The 19,724-nt window shown below is 49.5% G+C and overlaps 1 protein-coding gene across 3 annotated transcripts in view; it reads right to left on the bottom strand.

Moving 5' to 3' along the window:
* Positions 1-12,099: 12,099 nt before the first annotated feature.
* The window catches only part of NGF (nerve growth factor), a 53,592-nt gene continuing 45,967 nt past the window's right edge, over positions 12,100-19,724 (bottom strand). For 2 of the 3 annotated variants that reach the window (XM_047873762.1, XM_047873760.1), the window contains exon 3: positions 12,100-12,996. In XM_047873762.1, the coding sequence (XP_047729718.1) occupies positions 12,259-12,984 (726 nt within the window). In that variant the 5' untranslated portion in view covers positions 12,985-12,996 and the 3' untranslated portion in view covers positions 12,100-12,258. Of the gene's footprint in view, positions 12,997-13,295; positions 13,822-19,724 lie in introns of those variants that run through there. The other variant, XM_047873761.1, reaches the window with a different exon arrangement.

The following is a 19,724-nucleotide window of genomic DNA, read 5'->3' as shown; positions in this document are numbered from 1 at the left end:
TCTAGCATCCGTAGCTTCTCCCTCTTTGACTCCTTCCCTACGCTTCTAAGTATGTTCATACATTCCATGTTAAACAAGAAAAGCAAACAAGTAACTTCTAACCATGCCTGAAGCTCTATCTCTAAGATCCGTGATGGAACTTCTCAGGGTTGTGATAAACACATAAAGTATTTTGACTTCCTCAAGGCATGTGACCACGTAGCTCATGAAATCCTTGCAGAGAGGATGAAAAAGAAGTGGGTTAAAGTTTTACGACAGTCAAGTTTAAGGAGCACTGGCTGTAGATCGATACTACCCTGGAGGCAGGTCTTGGTGACAAGCCAATGGCTGTCTTCCATGGCCTCATCTTCCTGTAGGCTTCCTTTTTCTGCATTCATTCCAGCCATGCTGGCCTCTTATCAGCTTCCAGTACTTTCTGGGCTCTCTTCACCACCAGATCTTTTGTAGAAGGCCTTTGCCTGGAAACTTCTTCATTCTCTTCACCTGGTTTGTCCCACACATCCCTCACCTCACACATGACTTCCTCCTCCCCACCCAGGTCCAATCCCTTTATTGTAGTGCTCCTGGTCCCACACACTTCTATTTGTAGCACTCCTCATGGCTACAGTTTATTTATTTGTGGGTTATCTTTCTTCTTCATGAGACCCTCAGGAGAGGTTTCTTTTCCCATGTCTGAGTTTTCTTACTGGTGCATTCTCAGTTCCTGTAAAGTCCTTGGCTTGGATGAACAAGAACAAAAGAATGAATAGGAAAGCTAAAGTCCAAGTTAAGCAAATGCAAGCTCTGAAAGTATGTGGGAGGCTGCCCGGGGTCCAAAGCTGACAGGAACAAGCAAACAAATAAAGAGAGTGTTCAGACAAAGTGAGTTTGCAGTGAATTCCTTGGACCAAGGTCACATACATTGGTATTTCTTTTAAAAGTTCCAGGTTGCTGTGATTCTTCCTCAAGTCACAGTTCTCTGGAGGCTGAGAGAACTGATCAGTATGTTGGATCACCAGATCAGTATTCAGAAAGAACAGAAGACCAGTGATCCTTCAAATCATTGAGCGTCTCTTATCAGTCCTACACTCTAACCTCTAGGGGGAGCTCAAGGCTTCTCCTCTCACCAGGTGACCAAAGGAGAAGGGGTGGGGCTCCCAGTGGGAGGAATAATGTGATTATAAATGGAGCTGGACTGAGCAAATGCCCTTTTATCCACCCTCCCTGTTTCACAGTTTGCTTTTGCTCTTGGTGTCTTTTCCTTTTCTGCTGTCCTGTGTTTGTCATCAGATGGGCTTGTCTGGATGAGTTCACGTAAGTTCTACAAAAGCCAGAGATGCTCCAGTCAAGGTTGCCAGGATGGAAGACATTATAAGGATTTGGGGGGCAATGCTATAATTAGGAGGAAAGATTAAGCTTTTGCCTCGTGCCTTCTTGGTGCTTTTATGCCTTGAGCTGTCATCATGAGGAGAGGCAGCCCGTAGAAGACACACCCAACATGTCAGTGAGCCAGGCACTGTGCTAGGCTCTGCAACACCATGATGAGTTAGACATAGTTCTTGCCCACAGAGGCTTTCGGTCTCACTGGTTTAGTCCGCCACACTCCCGTGTTTAACTTAAATAATCGTTGGCAGAAATGCAAGATGGAGGAGTCTTGGTTTAATAATAGTAAGAAAACAAAACACAACAAAACCCCAAGGAATTATAATTTACCATAAACTCAAAATGAAAATCTAGAGTGATGTGGCAGCTGCAAAAGTTTTTGTAATTTTAGGCTCCATTAATAGAAATATACTATGTGGATCAAAGGAGTTAATAGTCTCATTGTAATTAGTGCTGGTCAGTCCACATCTGGAGTATTGTGTTTCCTTCTGGACACCACATCTGAAGAGACACACGGACAAATTAGAGTGTGTCTAGAGAGGACTGCCCAGGATGGTGAGGGGGCTGGAAACCCTATCATACACAGATAATTGAAGGACCTGGGAATGTTTAGGCTGGGAAATAAAAGACTTAGGTGGGGGACATAATAGCTATTTTCAAAGATTTGTCATACAGAAAAGGGCATAGGCCAACTCCATGTGTTGTTATAGAGAACGCTTCTCAGGAATAGCACTTGGGTGAACTAGTGGAGATGTTAGGGAAAGATTTTTAGTTTGACATGGGGAGAAGCTTCGTAGCAACCAAGCTGTCCAATGGTGGGCCGGGTGTTCTCTTTTCTCAGCATTTTACTTTCTTGTCTTTCTTTCTTTCTTTCTTTCTTTCTTTCTTTCTTTCTTTTTCTTAAATATATTTAAGTTGATTTATTTTTTGTTTATTTTTAAGTGTATTTAATTATTTTGAGTTTATTTTTATTTTATTTTATTTTTTTTAATTTTTTTTTCAACGTTTATTTTATTTTGGGGACAGAGAGAGACAGAGCATGAACGGGGGAGGGGCAGAGAGAGAGGGAGACACAGAATCAGAAACAGGCTCCAGGCTCTGAGCCATCAGCCCAGAGCCTGACGCGGGGCTCGAACTCACGGACCGCGAGATCGTGACCTGGCTGAAGTCGGACGCTTAACCAACTGCGCCACCCAGGCGCCCCATTTTGAGTTTATTTTTTAATTTTTTACAGTTTATTTATTTTGAGAGAGAGTGAGCGTGAGTGGGGTAGGTGCAGAGAGAGAGGAGAGAAAATGTCAAGCAGACTGTGTGCTGTAAGCACAGAGCCTGACGCTGGGCTCGAACTCAAGAACCGTGAGATCATGACCTGAGCTGAGATCAAGAGTCGGACGCTTAACCGACTGAGCCACTCAGGTGCCGTCTGCCTCTCTTTCTAAGAACTGGTTTGCAGGTTCCCTTTTCCTCCCTAATGATCTCAAATCCCTCATTTTTCTTGGTCATGATGGAATGAGGCCTTACAATTTACTTCTGTGTGAGTGAATGGTAATATTGACAACCAACACTATGCTAAGCACTTTACAGAGGTGATATTGATTGCTTAGTGCGAAGCATGGAATAAATATAATCATCATTCCATTGTATAGAGGAAGAAACAAAGCTTAGATAACTTGTGCAAAGTCACATACCTAGTGCTATGGACTGAATGATGTGCCCCCTAAATTCATACATTGAAGCCCTAACCCTTAGTGTAGCTGTATTTGGAAATGGAGCTTTCAAGGAAAAAACCAGTTAAGTCAAGTCTTAAGGATAGGACTTCGATCCAATGGGGTCAGTGTCCTTATAAGGCCTCTTCTTTTTCCTCCCCTTCCCCACCCCCCCGTCTTTCTTTTTCCTCCAAGGGAGGACACAGTGACAAAGCACCATCTATAAGCTAGGAAGAAAGCCCTCACCAGAAACCAAATCAGCCAACACATTGATCTTAGACTTCCCAGCCTCCAAAACTGTGAAAAATAAATTTCTGTTGTTTAAGCCACCCAGTCAATGGTATTTTGTTAAGGCAGCCCAAGCTGAGTAATATAGTCAGGAAATGGGAGAGCCAGGATTTGAACCCAGAAATTCTACTTTCCCAGCCTTTTCCTGCAATACATGCCTTTTCTCCACCAAAATATAAACTCATGGAAAAAAAAAACAAAAAACAACAACAAACAGGTAGATTAGAAGTTTGAACCTAAGTGGATTAATGGAGTAGAATACTTTTCCCAGTGAATTAGGGGCAGAAACACATGGCAGACATAAATACGTAGCTTGTGTGCTCAGTGTGTTCTCCCAGACTTGCCACTTCTTGCTACTTTTACTGTGCAGAGGGTCTTTGTTAAAAGAAAATGGTACTCAGATCCACCCCGTAGTCCAGATGGCCTGCACGTGTCACCAGGCTGGGCCTTCTTTACTCAGTGGCACAGCCAGGATTCTGATTTAAACATTGCTTTCTTTTTCTGACACTCTCCCCCAGTTCTGTGGGGATCTGGGTATTCCATTTTAATTGTGTCTTTATTGCTTTACGTAAGACAAAGTCTTTTATAATGAATAAGACAATTGAAAAGCTCTTTCCTCTTAAAAGCCTCTATGACTCACCAAATACACTCAAACCACAACTCAATAAAGCCATGATTAAAGTCTATGTTGAATAAATCCCTCAATGAGCAGAGTTTTGCGTGCTGTTACCACAAGTCATCGAAACCCTTTGATGTATGTTGGGCCCTCTTGCTCATAGACCTCTGTCCTATCATCACTTTCCCCAGCCATGAATCTTATGCCCATATGATTTCTCAGTGGAGAAGAAGTCTTGTCTAACGGGAGGCACAGAGGGAAGGCTTCCTGGAACATTGGAGGAAAACCAGGAAAGTGACCCAAATGAAAGGTAAGACTAGAAGAAGAAAATCAGCAGCAAATGGATAGCTTTCCCAGCTGGCATCCTTGCCTGTGCTGAATCCAGAGGCTGCTGGAATAAGTGAGCAAGACTGATTTAGAGGGAGCTTTGCCCACATTTTCATCTTCTGGCTCTTGTTCTGTGTAGAATCATGTTGTGAAAAAGAAAAAAAAAACAACACCCTTCAAACAGTGTCTGAAACAAAATTCTTTCCAGAGAGACATTTATATTTACCACCTGAGGCTTCCAATCCCAATACCAAGAGGTTCACTGAGTTACCTGGATATACAATCTTGGTATACATGTACAACATTTGCTTTGATTTTATTGCTTCCAGCAACTCTTAATTCAGAGAGAACTAACTGGCCATCTGTTCTGATAAACTTGAGGTGGCTTCAATTCTTTGAAAAATTTTTTTCCAGCGAAGCTTCTCTTCGGGCCATTGAAAGCCTCATTTCTTTGTGTGTTCATGGTATTTTACTCAAAATAGTGATCTTTTTACTTAATGGATAAAGGAGAGATTGTAATGATAGCAGCAACCGTTAGAGAGCCAGCAAGGAGCCCCCTAAAGAGAGAAGACTAGAACTGCTTGTTTCTAAGTGATAGTCTTCAATGTCGGCCAACTGTAAGTTGTATGTTGCCCTTTAAGGGCAAGGGCCTAGAGGTGCAAACTCCACATATGCAACTCCGTCCAGAGATCTGGCTTGGGGTTTTCAAATGCTTTGAGTACTCCTGACACGGTTGGGCTATGGAATTCATCTATTTCAAGCTGAAGGGAGACAAATCCTGAGACCAATGGGAGCTGCTTGTTTTACACACTTAACTGTGACATTTGTCATTTTTACAGCCATTGCCGATAGTTATATTGAGTGTTATGTAAACTGTCCCGGGTGTGGTAAAGACAGCCCCTTGGGGCAACTTTAAGACAGACCAGAATGTCTGACGCCATTGAGGATGCCTTTTCATCCCTCTGTTATCAAGATGAAGAAACAGAGGGTCAGAAAGGAAAGGACGCTCACTCAGATTTACTTTGAGAGGGAAGGATTCTGCATCAGCCTTCTGTTGTGGTGCTTTGCTCGTCACTGAGTTCTTCTGCAAGTAGGACCGAGCCTGGGTGGCAGGATCTTTTGGGTGGCAGATACCTCTCTTTCTGCCTCGCCGCTAAACATACCCCTTTGAGGTCTGCCTCATGAGACCCTGCCTTGGCCACTGGCTTCCCTTTGGGATGAATTTCTACCTCCTCAAGGCTTGGTTGGAGCCCCTGTTGCGCTTTTCCCAGTATTATATGTGTGAGTCAGGTCTGCTCCCTTCTGACTTCTCCCCATCAAGGGAGGAGGACTGCAGGGAATCAGATCCCCAGGTCATTCAGGTGAATATTAAAGTCTGAGAAACACTTTCCTAGGGCGGGACCAAGGTCAGGGACACAGGCAAGGAGTTTGGAACTCAGTGGGGGTGAGATGGGAGTAAGCGTAGGTCAGGACAAGCAGGTGGGGCCAAGGTGAGGGGCAGGGTGGTTACTGCCGACACCAGGGGGTATTTGAGCCTGCCGCCTTGTGCTGTGGTGTGGGGTACATGGATATATCCAGCCTAAATGCTCTTTTCGGCTTTCACCTTGGATGTAGGGGCCTGGAGGGTAGCGACCTACCTTACCCTCTGTCTCCTTGGGGCCTAGCATGGCACTGGCACATCAGAGATGTGCAGCTGGTGCCTGCTGAACTGAAGAGGCCTCCTCAGCCCCTCCTGAGCTTGGGGTGATGGTAGTGGAGAGTCGCCACTGATTCTGCATATCCCCCAGGGCTCTCCTGCTAAGATAAAGACGTTTTGGTATTTTCTTCAGCAAAAACCATCCAGCTGGATCAGAGAGGCTCCAGCATCATATCCCTTGAAAAAGCCCAGGCAGTGCCCAGAAGACCCAGCTTCCCACCCGGGTGTAGACCCATCAGCGCGCCACCCCTGCACAACGGAAAATGGACCTGCGGGTTCTTGCTCTTATTTCTGGAAGAGTTGGTGCCGGACGCCAAAGGCAGAGCCCTGCTGGGCACTGGGGGGGATCGTGAGTGCCAGCCTCTGCAGAACCTCAGGAATGAGCCCGGCTTGCCGCGGCCTTCTCCTGGCAAGAGTTAACGCTAAGGTGCAGCCAAAAGAATGCGAAGGCGGCAGAGCCGGCTCGGGGGATTGCTATTGCAATCAGAAGACGGCCCAAGTCAGAGTTCCAAAGTCCTTTGAAGGGATGCCAGCTTGGACACATGCTTCCAATTATCATACGCAATCTCGAGACAGTGTGCAAGTTGCACTTTCATTATGTCAAAGCGAAAGGAATAGCGAGGGCGAAATAAAGGGGGGGAGGCCGCCAGGCCAGAGACGGCACTGAGCTGTGGCACCAAATGTCAGCCCAGGCGCCTAGCAGGCCTCCGACCCGGGTCTGTCCCCAAAGCCAGGGGCTCGTTGGGCCCACTCTGAGGGCCAGCCTTTCTCCTACTTATTTGGGGGGTTAAGGAAACCCAGCTGATAAGGCTGGAGGGGGTCCCATCTTCAAGAAGCTATTTGCCTGCCCAGCTCTTTGGCATCTGGGCTCAGTACAAAGATTTTGTGGGTAGGATGAACCTTGTGAGCCTTGTGTTCATCCGCGGGATTTCACACCATTCTTCCTCGGGTTTCCCCAGGGTCTGTATTTGCAGGAGAAACTAGTTGCTTTGCCAGCTTGTAGCTCAGAATGAGGCGAGAGAACAGGGGTGGTTCTTCCGTCTCTCCCGCCTGGGGCCGGACGACCTCTTGGGTGGGTTTTACATTGTTTGTAAATCTGGAAAACCTCCTAGCACAAACAATAATTTCATTCAACTCCTTTTTCCAAACACAGTTTTAAAAGTTGTTTCCTTCAGGAAGTCTTCCCTGATTCGCTCTTTCCACCCGGTTGCCTCTTATCAGTGCAGCTTTGGTTTTGAGTGTTTATCTGCACTGATTTGTTTGTTGCTCTGTGTTTTCAAATCAGTGTGTGGGTGCCTGTGAGTGTAGAGGTATGCTTCCTGGCCGCTTCTTAACTCTCGGGGGCTCTCTTTGTGTGTGTATTTGTATGTTGTGTCTGTATGTGGACATACATGTACGTGTATTTGTATGTATTTGTGCATGTATTTGTATATATTTTACATACAATTGACAACATGCCCAGCATTGAGCTAAGTGCCTTACAACTCAACAAAGTAGATTCTATTGTTATCATCCACATCTTCTGTATAAGAAACCAAAGTGCAGAGAAAGAAGGTAATTTGTCTGATATGGCTCAGTCAGGCTTGCGGTGAGGCCAGGATTTGACTGTGGCAGTCTGATTATCCTCGTGGCCATGACACCACCCTCTGAAAGCTTCTCGGATAACTCTCCTGCAATGGCCTCAGGACGGACCTTGTCTTTAACCCCTTAACCCATTTATTGCTGACACAGGGGAGGCACAGACAGGGTGGGGGTGGCGGCGGTAGAGAAAAAAAAAAAAAGGAATTAAATGGTTTTACCTGCCCTACTGCCCTGATCGAGCGGCTGTCACGTGCAAGATCGGGCCAGGTGCCACGGGGATGCAGATGGAACGCATCCTTGATTTTAAGGAGCAGTCCGGGGTTGGAGGGATTCTCTTCAGGCTTCTGGTGCAGGAGGGCCCCCCCCCCCCCCCCCCCGGTTTCATCTTGGCTCTGGACCTCCTGAGCCACTTCCACAAACCCAGGTGAATTTTGAGAAGGTCACAGCCTTTTTTGTGGCCGACTCAAGTGAGCTGGAGCGAAACAGATTCCATACGTGCTTGCCGCGCGGAAATGCTCAGAGCCGATGGTCGCTCAACTTGCCAGAGGCTGGAGGACTAAACCCATCCCAGAGAACCGAGAAGGAGTTCCTCTGGCAGTGAGGCAGGCAAACAAAACGCGCAGACTTCTGGCACTCTTCTTAAGGTGGTCTTCGTGTTAGAACCCAGACACTTGCTCAGAGCTAATCCGCACGAGCTGCTCGGTACTGAGCTGGCACATAGCAAGCTCTTAGTAAATGCTCACAGTCACTATGGCATGTTACGGAACGAACCGGCTATACATCTGCAAAACTGTTCACAAACCTCCTCGCCTGGTTGAAAGCTGTTCCACCCTCTTCTAACATCCTATTAGGGGTCCCCAGCCAACTCGACTTTTCAAAACTAAGTTTTATTACATACTTCTCAAGTGCCAGGCACAGTGTGTGTGTATTTATGTATTATCTCATTGAATATTATATATTATCTCATTTAATAAGCTCTAGGCCCTCTGAGAAAAGTGCTATTATTATCCCCATTCCACGGATGAAGAAACTGCAACTCAGAGACGTGAAGCAACTTGGCTAAGGTCACATAGCCTAAGTAGAAATCCTTTGCTTGTGTGGCTCCAGAGCCCATACCCTTTACCATGAGGCTAGAACCTCTGGAATGTACGGGGCTTTCCTGAGCTTGGATTCAAACAGAATCTGAAGCTGAAGGACTGCTGTCCTTGCTCTTGACCTCCTGGGCCTGGCTATGCCATACCCATATTCATTTTCCATGACATCCGCTGACCAGAGGGTTTCCCTTACCCAATCCATGCCTCTGCCAATAAACCAATGTTTAGTGAGTGCCTTTCCTATACCCAGTACAGGAATTGTTAAGTGTAGGATAAATTACTTTGCCTTACACTTGCATGGGATGCGGCTGTTTACTTTCAAATATGTGGTTTTGCTTCCTGGTCCTCACTCTGGGAGATAGGAATGATTATTTTCATTTCACAGCTGCAGGATCTGAGGTCAAAGAGGAGCCGTGGCTTGCCAAAGTTCACAGATAGGAATGGGGGAGCGGGGCCTAGAGATAGCTCTGTGGACACCAAGTCCTTTGTTTGAGGCATCACACCAGCTGCTTCCTCAGCACCAGGGGCCTGGGGGTTCCCATGGTTCCATTCAGGCTGCTGGAAGAAAGACTGAGGTCACTGCCAAGCTGGACCCCTCGTGATCTTCATAGCCCACACTTGCACTCAGTTCCGCACCGCCCCCTTCCCTTTTCTCCAAGGAGCAGGCAATATGTGGCCCAGGGCAGGGGGCAGACCCTGCCCCTGTGTCCTCTGTCCTCCAGGTCTGCGGTGGGCCTTTCTCCCATAATGCAGATTATACTGAGGAGGAAGTGGGGCGACCAATGAAGAACATTCCCGTGTCTCACGGGGGTGAAAATAGCCGTGCGCTGGCTGCTGAAAATCTGTATCTCTGTGCGTAGGTTGTTTTGCTAGTAGCGGAAGCAGATCTAGGGGAGGCTGGCGCTCTGGCTGGGGGAGGGGAGGCCAGCAGGACAGGCTTGGAATATAAACTAGAGTCAGGCACCATGTTGCTCTTGTCTCCCAGAACCAGGAGATTGGCTTTGCCGGGAGGGCTGGGCCGTGTCGGGCTGAGGATGAGCCAGGGTCTGCACTAGTTTTCTCTGGCATGCCGGAGGGAGGCCCTCTGATGAGGCTGCGAGGGGAGGCTATCTGCGCTGACCCTCCCGGCTTTGGGGGTGCTGGGGTGGGAAACCTCAGTGAGGCCAGTGAAGGAAGGGCTTGTGCGATCTGCAGCTGCCGCCCCCGTAGAACACAATGGGTGGGTTCGAGCTGTTGTTTCAACGTGTTCGAGTGTCTGGCTCCCTGATGACCTAGGCCAGCCTCTTGGAGGCTGGCCCGGCTGGGTCCGGAAGCCAGAGCTCCCCCCTCTGTGTGTGTGTGTGTGGGGGGGTGCAGAGTCCAAGCTGTAGAACCACCAGGCTCGGGGTTGATTTTGGACTGCTCCAGCTCTGTTCAGCCAAACTTCAGCCAAGCCGAGAGCTCCAGGCATGGTGTGAAAACCCTGACTCCCACACCGTGACTCCAGAGGTGGGCCTGGAGCCCCGGCACCCCCGGGGAGGGCCTTGGCGTTAGTGGGGTGAGGGGGGCCTCCTTTTACCTGACCCTTGGCCTCCATCCTTCCTTAGAGGTTTGGAGGCTGTCAGCCCTCCGGGCAGGCCAGGAGAGTCCCAAAATATCTTCTTGAGAGGTCCCAGCGGCCCGTAGTGCCGGGAGTAGCTCCCCAGACCCCTCGTGCTGGCCAAGCTGCTCACCAACGAAGCTTCGCGGCTGGGAGCTTCCTAGATGCCTCCCTCTCAGGCTTGCCAGCCCCAGGAGGAAGGCCCCCCGGGAACTGTTTGCAGGCAGGGCCAGGGGGGCTGAGGGCACTGGAGCCCAGCAAAAAGCCGCAGACACAGGCCAGTGGGAGGCTCCCTCCCCCAGGTCTTTATCTGACCAAGTATCTCGGCACACAATGTTCTGGTTGGTGTTTCTTGAACATAAATCTTTATTCCAATTGCAGTAGCTTTGATGGAAAAAAACAGGGCACACTTCATCGTGCTTTTACCCTAATCAAATGTCTCTCTTGCCAATGCTGTCGACGTTTCTAACTTGCCCTATTTGGATTGGGTTGGGGGCGGATGGGACAGAGAAAGTTCTAGAGGAATGAATAGGACCATTTGCTGTTTTGTTTTTTGTTTTTTTAACCAGAGGGACAAGCTGGATCTAAAAACTAGAGCAGGGCTTTCACCCCGTGCAGGAAGGGGATGGCTAGGGAAGTGAAAACTTGGTTTCAGTGTATGTGTTCTTCTGGGGGAAAAACTGTGCCTTCAGGGAAAAAATTAAAAAATCGCAGGGGAAGGTGGTAGCTTGAGGATGGGTGGAGCCCTGGGCCAGGCTGCCCCCTGGGGTCTGTCACCCCCATCTCTTTCTAAGACCTCTTGAAGTAGTCAATGTTGATGAGGACAACCCCCTCAAAACATGACTACTCACGGTGTTGGGTTTCTTGGAAGCCTGGGATCCTGATGCTGGTAAATATGACACACCTTCCTCCTCTTTCTGCTCCATCGCCCCCCTCCTCGCCTGCCTCTCCTCTCCTCTCTCCCGTTAGCTTTCCCATCAGGGCAGGCAGGAAGCCATTGTTCCCTCCTGGCGTGACCCCCCTTTCCTATGCGTCTCCCTGGCTTTTGTGTTGGTTCTCACTCTGTTTCTTTTCCTCCCCCGCCATCTTCTCTGCCGGTCCCATGACCCCGTCCACCTTTGGTCACTTGTGGACATCACCCAGTTAGAAATCAAAAAGTTCTTTCTGGCTCCCTGGCTCGTAGGCCAACGCTGGGGCCCCTGGAAGTTGCCGTGGGGCCGTCAGTGGGTGGGAAGAGTGTTGGAGGCCCTCCTGTTTTCTCGGATAATGAAATCTTCCTGCAGGAAGCCACTGGAGGATGAATCAAGGACCAGCCAGTAGTACTAAGGCAATCTTAACATGAAATCAGATCCACCATGACAGCTCTCATGAGATTATCTCGTTACCGCTCCTCTGGTCAGCATTTCTGCAAAAAGCAGCTCTCCCCCTAAGAACAAGCCTACCTCACAGGTCTTTGGTGCACGTCTCCTCCTATCTAGATGGTGAGGGCCTCCAGGACCCAGGCTGGGCCTGAGGCGGGGGATCTGCTTCTGATGAGGCTCCACAAACCTCCCCGCGCGAAGCAATCAAGGCTCCTGCATCGGGGCGGTGGGACAGGTAATCCAAGGATTAGGTAGCTTTGGCTCTGGAATGCAGAGCGAAGTTGCAATCCAGCAGACTTCCCTTTCTAATCATGTCCGGCTTAGGCTAATATCTGAACCCAGTCAGCCTTCCCTGAAGTTTTTGCAGAGCTGGCTGGGGTGGGGCGAGGGTTCCAGCCAGGGGTTGCTGTGGGCAATTCACCCCGCAACGGCCCAAGCCTCGTAGGTGGTCACAGTGGGATAAAATGACTGGGGCTCCGGCACAAGGGATGCTTCCAAAAATTTAATAAATAATGATTTTTTAAAACTGTATAAACTATAAATTACCATGCAGTCCTTATAATTTAAAATAATTTACAGGTTGAGGTAGGGAGGGGCCCAGGAGGGTGTGGAGGGGGAGCTCGGGGAGGGTGGGGGCTGTCCTGCAGGTCAGGCTCTTCTCCCAGCCTTCCTGCTGAGCACACACACACAGGCCGTGTCGATCCGGATGAACCGCCAGGCGGCCTGCTTGCCGTCCATGGTCAGCGCCTTGACGAAGGTGTGCGTCGTGGTACAGTATGAGTTCCAGTGCTTCGAGTCGATGCCCCTGCACCCGCTGTCCACAGGAGTGGGGTCCCGGCACTTGGTCTCAAAAAAGTACTGTTTGAACACACTGTTGTTAATGTTCACCTCTCCCAGCACCATCACCTCCTTGCCCTTGATGTCCGTGGCGGTGGTCTTGTCCCCCACCCACACGCTGACGCTGTCGCACACCGAGAACTCCCCCCGGTGGAAGACAGGGTGCGACGACGACCGCTTGCTCCTGTGAGTCCTGTTGAAGGAGGCAGCACCACCCGCCTCCAAGTCCAGACCCTGAGTATCTGCAGCCACAGGTGGGGGGTGCGTGCTGAACAGCACGCGGGGGGAACGCAGTCGCCGCTTTTTAAAAAGTTTGGGGTCCACAGTGATGTTGCGGGTCTGCCCTGCCACCCTCGCGGCTATTGCCCCGGCCGGGGTGCTGCGGGCTCTGCGGAGGGCTGTGTCGAGGGAATGCTGAAGCTTAGTCCAGTGGGCTTGGGGGATGGCGTGTCCTGCTGGGACATTGCTCTCTGGGTGTGGTTCTGCCTGTATGCCGATCAAAAGAGCTGTGATCAGAGTGTAGGACAACATGGACATTACGCTATGCACCTGGAATGAAACAGAAACGAGGATTATTCCACGGTGCACTAAGTTTTGAACAAAGGCGGTTTCTGGGTCTTGACCTCCCTAGAGGATCATGAGGTTTCACCTGGGAGTCTAAGGGCAAGGTGACCTGGGATTTACCATTCAAACCGGGATACCCTTGAGAGTGACAGGGGCTGCGAGCTACAGTTACCTGAGCAGGCATGGACGGGCCGGCTCAGATGACCTGGGGGTATGGTCATGCCATCTAGGGGTGGGCTTTTTCAGGAAGGGACAGAGCCCCCGAACTTGCCAGCAGCTCTTACCGAGTCCTTTGAGTTGTCTGCCTGCCAGCCTGGGGCAGCTGTGGGCGGGCAGTATGTGTCTGACACCTGTTCCCAGCACTGTGTCCTGCCCGAAGGCTTGGCTCCCCTGGGAAGGCTGTGGGAAGGGCTGCCGGGGACGTATCTTGAAGCCTTGGCACCGAATACACTTTCTTCAGACAGTGGTACCGGGTCAGATCTGAGATCTGGTGACTCGGAACCCTTGCTACAAATCCATGAGGCATCACGTTTGGCAAAAAGTATAGAGCTCTGGGACTGTCATCGCCAGCCTAGTCAGCCGCCAGCCAGCACACACCAGCCAGCACACACAGATACTGATACTGATAATAGTTCCTGGTCGTGGGACATTCTTAAACTTTTCAAATGCATTCATTTCGAATTTCTCATTAATCTGTGAGTTAGGTTAGGATTCATCATCTTTCTGTCATGTACAAAGAGAGTGATCCACACAAAATTAATGAACAGGCCTAAAGTCATCGGCACAAACTAGACTAAGAATAGACGCCAAAGCTGACCTTACTAAGCCAATCTACCCTTCCTCCCTCCCTGTCCCCGCCTCCCTCCATTCCTTCTTTCCTTTCCTTTCCTTTCCTTTCCTTTCCTTTCCTTCCCTTCCCTTCCCTTTCCTTTCCTTTCCTTTCCTTTCCTTTCCTTTCCTTTCCTTTCCTTTCTTCCTTTCCTTTCTTTCCTCCCTTCCCTTCCCTTCCCTTCCCTTCCCTTCCCTTCCCTTCCCTTCCTTCCCTTCCCTTCCCTTCCCTTCCCTTCCCTTCCCTTCCCTTCCCTTCCCTTCCCTCCCTTCCCTTCCCTTCCCTTCCCTTCCTTCCCTTCCCTTCCCTTCCCCTCCCTTCCCTTCCCTTCCTTTCCTTTCCTTTCCTTTCCTTTCCTTTCCTTTCCTTTCTTCCCTCCCTTCCCTTCCCTTCCCCTTCCTTTCCTTTCTTTTCCTTTTTCTTTCCTCCCTTCCCTTCTCTTCCCTTTCCTTTCCTTTCCTTTCCTTTCCTTTCCTTTCCTTTCTTCTCTTCCCTCCCCTTCCCTTCCCTTCCCTTCCCTTCCTTTCCTTTCCTTTCCTTTCCTTTCCTTTCCTTTTTCTTTCCTCCCTTCCCTTCCCTTCCCTTTCCTCTTTCCTCCCTTCCCTTTCGCTTCCTTCCTTCTCACTTTCTCTTTCATTCTTAAACATGCCTTTTCTTTTTATTATTTACTTTTATGTGAGTATAGACCAAATGGCAGAAATCCGTCTGTCCCCAAGAGGCAGTACTAGCCTCCCCTAGAGCCTGGGCCAGATAAGGCTCCACACTGCAGTCGAGTGACCACCCCCAGGCAGCTAACTGTGGAGTTACCTCTGCTCTTGAACTCACTTCTGGTGGGGTTCTAGTCACACCTGCAGATGTATATCAAGTGTCACCCCCTCTCTTGGTAGGGTTAGAGGCATCCCCTGGAGAGGGTGCTCAAACTTCCCATTCCATCCCTTCCCCCCACTCCTCCCCACTCCCACAGGTCATTCTGTGACCTGCCCTCTTTTCCAGCCTGCCTGCCACAGACACCACCTTCTCCTTGAGGCTCCTCAGATCACCCTAGGAAAAGTGATCTCTTTCCACGCTCAACTTGTGAAGTGCGTGTGCACACGGGTGTGTTCTCTCCTACTACATCAGTGCAATGACAGGAACTCAGCATCGGATCTGGGGTTAGAAAGCCTTGTGTGGATTCCAAACTGGTTAGCAAAGGGGAAGTCAATCTTTCCGAGCCTTAGTTTCCTCATTGATAAAAAAGCAGGCAAAAACTATGATTTCGCAGGGTTGTCCTGAGGACTGATAGATGCCCACACACCTCCTTAGTCTGGGGTCCTCCCAATGTCCTGTGGTCAAGGACTTTGTCTTCTTCAGTCACAATGCTGCTCGTTCACTCTCCAAGCCTACTCCATTCACGTCTTTTCATAGCACTGACTACCCCGATTGGGCTGTTTTTCAAGCCCAGTGATTTGAGCCCGTCTCCCCACTGGCTGCAAGGACCTGGAGCGCAGAGCCGCGTCTCCTCCACACGCACTAGTCACTCCATCCCTCGGTGTGCACCTCTCTGGTCTTCCATGATGGCTTGTGCGTAGCCCTGTCACCTCTCCTCGCACTGTGGGCAATCGTGAACATGTCTGTCTCATAAGAGCACGTCAGACGGTGTGCCATTTGAAGTTAAGTATCTCGGGGACCATGCGCAGTTCCGGCACACAGCAAATAAAAGGAAAATGAATGGAAGAGTGAATGGGGCTGGCCCGAGAGGCTCACTGCCTGCCTTCTCTTCACTGCGGTGCACGCCTTCTTTTGGATTTTGTGGATATGGCTACGTGCTACGTTCCTAATCTGTTTTCAAAGGGATGCATTCTTCTCCTCAACCGTGCTTTATTTCAGCTGGCAACAGGCAGCTCTTTGGTGAGATACCAAGAAAACCACCAAATTCTTTTCTCTTGGGTTACTTAGGAAAACATCGGTGTTTCCTCCAGGCCTCCAGCCGGCCACGCAGAGCCGGGCTTCTGACCGCCGCTGGTTCTGCCGGCTAATGGTGTGATAGTCCAGCCAACGGCCACAGAACTGATCATTTGTTGGCAGCTAAGTCAAACCCTTTCGTTGGCTCCTTTCCTTTCTTCTCAACACACGGTGGCTCTCCTCAGACAAGAAGGAGAAGAAAGGAAACCGAAATTCATCCCTTTATAACCAAATTAGTAACACTTAGAATTTGGTTGGGGAAATGGGAAAAAATAACCACTAAGAGTTAGGGTTTTGATGGTAATAAGGGACCTACTGCTCCCTCTCTCCCATGACCACAGGTCCCCACCCACTCCTACAGTCTCCCCTGTGGTAAGCTCATCCTCTTGTAAGAGTCCCGTCTTCTGTGGGGCTGACGCCCATACCGGGACCTCTAGCCCAACTGCTCGTTCGAAAGCCAGTTCCGAACCTCCAGCTTCCTCGTGAGCAACTTTCCACGGATACTGACATTTAAAAAAAAATTTTTTTTTAACATTTGTTTTTTGAGAGACAGAGAGAGACATAGCATGAGCAGGAGAGGGGCAGAGAAAGAGAGAGTCACAGACTCCAAAGCAGGCTCCAGGCCCCGAGCTGTCAGCACAGAGCCCGACGCGGGGCTCGAACTCACGAACCGCGAGATCATGACCAGAGCTGAAGTAGGACATTCAACCAACTGAGCCACCCAGGCGCCCCGGATACTTACATTTTAAATGCAAGGCATCCCAAGCAAAAACCTTCACACCCATACTCCTCATTAGGATGATCATTCCCTGCCTCCGGCTTTACTCAACAACCACTTGATGGTTTATGATGGAGTTCCACAGCTGCTATCTCTTGTGAACATCTCCCCCCATACTCCTAAATGTATTTCCCCAACCTCTTCCTTTTTCCATCACTGGAACCACCATCCCTTTGTTCACCAGCTCCAAAACTCCACTCTTCGTTGGCCTCAGCTCCTTCCTCCTGGCCTCCCCTCCAGCCCTTTGCCTTCTGCTTCCGTAGCATCTCTTGAAATTCTGTTTTATTCTCACCTCTCTGTTCCTAGTTCAGGTCACAGAACAGTCTCCCAACTGATGTCCTGGACCCCCACCTCTCTTCTTCCAGTTCCTCCTGTCCCTGGCCACCCGATTCAACCTCTTGAAGCACCACTCTGATCCCATCACCTTGCTCAGAGGGTCCAGTGGTGAGCAATTGTCTAGGGAGCCAGGAACCCATCAGACCCTGCCCTCCTTCTACTCCCCTCCCATATATTTTTTTAATATTTATTTATCTTTGAGAGAGAGAGAATGAGAGAGAGCAGGGGAGGGGCAGAGAGAGAGGGAGACACAGAATCAGAAAGCAGGCTCCAGGCTCCGAGCTGTCAGCAGAGAGCCTGATGCGGACCTCGAACTCACAAGCCGTGAGCTCTGACTGAGCCACCCAGGTGCCCCTCCCCTCCCATATTTTGCATTCCAGGCAAACAGAACTCCTGTCGCAGTGCCTGCCCTGCGCTTTCCCACCATTGCCCTTGGTTCAGACTCTTCTCTGCCAGATACTCCCTCACGCCCTCCCTGTGCCTTTCCTGTTCCCCACCTTTGCTGGTTGGAGTCCTGCCTGTCACCTTTTAACACCCGACTTAAATACCACCTCCCCTGGGGACCTTTTTCTATTTCTAAAGACATAAACTCTCTCCCTTCTCCACCTCTGTAGAGTATTTCTTTCGTGCTGTCTTAGGGCCATTGCATTCTCGTATTCTCCCACCTGCAGGCAAACTGCCCGGAGGCCGAAAGGCCTCCTGTTCACCTTTGGCGCGTCCAGGTGACCTCTAAGAATCAGCGAGTGTGTGGACAAGTCTCCTTGCTTCTGTGTTCTTTCATTTCTTCATGTGACTGCTGATGCTTAAGGCATCTTCCAACTCTGACATTCTTCGAGTTTAAGCAACCATAAAGGTTGCTGCGCTGCCTAGCACTCTGCAGGCTCAACTGAATTGACTTCACAAAGTTCATAAAGTCAAATTTTACTTCTCAATTCGCTGTCAGGATAACACGTGGTAGCTGATGGCATTTAATCACCGTAAAGATTTGCACCAGGGACAGATTGTTTCATTAAGATTTGAAAACGTTGCAAATATGTTCTCACATTTGGGCTCTAGATTAAAAGTTGGTTTTTTTTTTTTTTTAATTGGATCACTCATCATAGCATGCCCCTATACCATAATCTTTTAAAAATTTTTATTCATTTTTAAAAAATATTTAAAATACACATCTTAGCTTTTCTTTTTTCCGAATGAGAATATTGCCATGCCTGACATTATCTCATAATGCAGTGACAATATCAAATATCTGTATTTTTATTTATTTATTTTTATTATGCTTTTTAATTTTTTTTTAACGTTTATTTATTTTTGAGACAGAGAGAGACAGAGCGTGAACAGGGGAGGGGCAGAGAGAGAGGGAGACACAGAATCCGAAACGGGCTCCAGGCTCCGAGCTGTCAGCACAGAGCCTGACGCGGGGCTCGAACTCACAGAGTGAGAGATCATCACCTGAGCTGAAGTCGGACGTTTAACCGACTGAGCCACCCAGGCGCCCCATGCTTTTTAATTTTAATTCCAGCAAGCACACAGTGCTGTATTAATTCCAGGTGTACAATACAGGGATTCAACAATTCTATACATCGTGACCAGTGTGTTTTTCAATCCCCATCACCTCTTTCTTTTTAAATTAAACAAGTCTTGGGGTGCCTGGGTGGTTCTGTTGGTTAAGCACCTGACTCTTGGTTTTGGCTCAGGTCATGATCTCACGGTTCTTAAGTTTGAGCCCCACGTCAGGCTCTGCGCTGACAGTGTAACACCTGCTTGGGATTCTCTCTCTCTCTCTCTCTCTGCCCCTCCCCGTACACATGCACTCTCTCTCTCTCTCTCTCAAAATAAATAAATAAACTTAAAAAATAAGTTAAAGAAGTTTTTCTTTTTAAAAGCCATCAATGGATAGAGAAAAGAAGAAGAAATGAGTGCTATGTCTATTCCAGTGGTGCCAGTGGGTCAAGGGTCATTTTCGCTGTCCACTTGGCCTTGCTCTAAATGTAAACATGCAGCTGACTTCAGCTGTGAAGATTGGGACGCCCCCGGTTGTCAGGGCCTGTGTGGAGTGCGAGAGGCGTCCTGCGGCTCCTCAGCTCCCCGGGGAGGTACGCCTGAGACCGCAGCAGAGAAAAGCCTTGACAGGATAGAGCCCAGTGAGCGCCTCTGTGGGCATCTCCCGGGGGGAGGCTTGGACTGGAAGGGGCATTCCAACATGCTCAAGTCCAGAGGTTCAGGGCATCGAAGCAGCTGGCGGGTCTGCCAAACAGCAGACTGCTGGGCCCCACTCCCAGAGTTTCTGACTCAGCAGGTCTAGCGTGGGGCCTGAGAATCTACGTTTCTGACAAGCTCCCAGGTGATAGTGTTGCAGCAGCTCCGGGGGCTGCATTTTGAGAACCACAGGTCCGGTCCGATCCTTGAACTTGACGGAGGAGAGACATGGATGTCGGGAGGCTGGGGCGGGGGGGGGGGGGGGGTGGGGGCTCTGGGTGGCCTGGGACTCTGCAGCTGAGTGGCAGGCTCTGCCTGTGGGCACTTGGCGCTGCTCAGCCCCAGCACCTTCCAGAGGAGAGAGCCCTGAGGGGGCACGCAGGTCGTAACTGATGGCAGCGCCTACCCAATCACCGACATCAAAATGAAAATTCCCTTCAACAGACGGTAAGTTTTGCCTTCCTCACGCCACAAACCTGGACACCGGGGAACCCCTGGATAGTCAATTATTTTTACATTTGGCTTATCAGGTTTCCGGGCATCAGGCAGATTTGGTCCAAGAGCACTTAAAGTGCCCATGATAGAAATATGCCTCCAGAAAGCACTCGCAGGTACCTGTGGCTTTCCTGGGAC

The sequence above is a fragment of the Prionailurus viverrinus genome, chromosome C1 (assembly GCF_022837055.1).
Source record: "Prionailurus viverrinus isolate Anna chromosome C1, UM_Priviv_1.0, whole genome shotgun sequence".
NCBI lineage: Eukaryota > Metazoa > Chordata > Mammalia > Carnivora > Felidae > Prionailurus > Prionailurus viverrinus.
The sequence above is the reverse complement of the archived record's forward strand: the minus strand, read 5'-3'. Positions and strand labels throughout refer to the sequence as shown.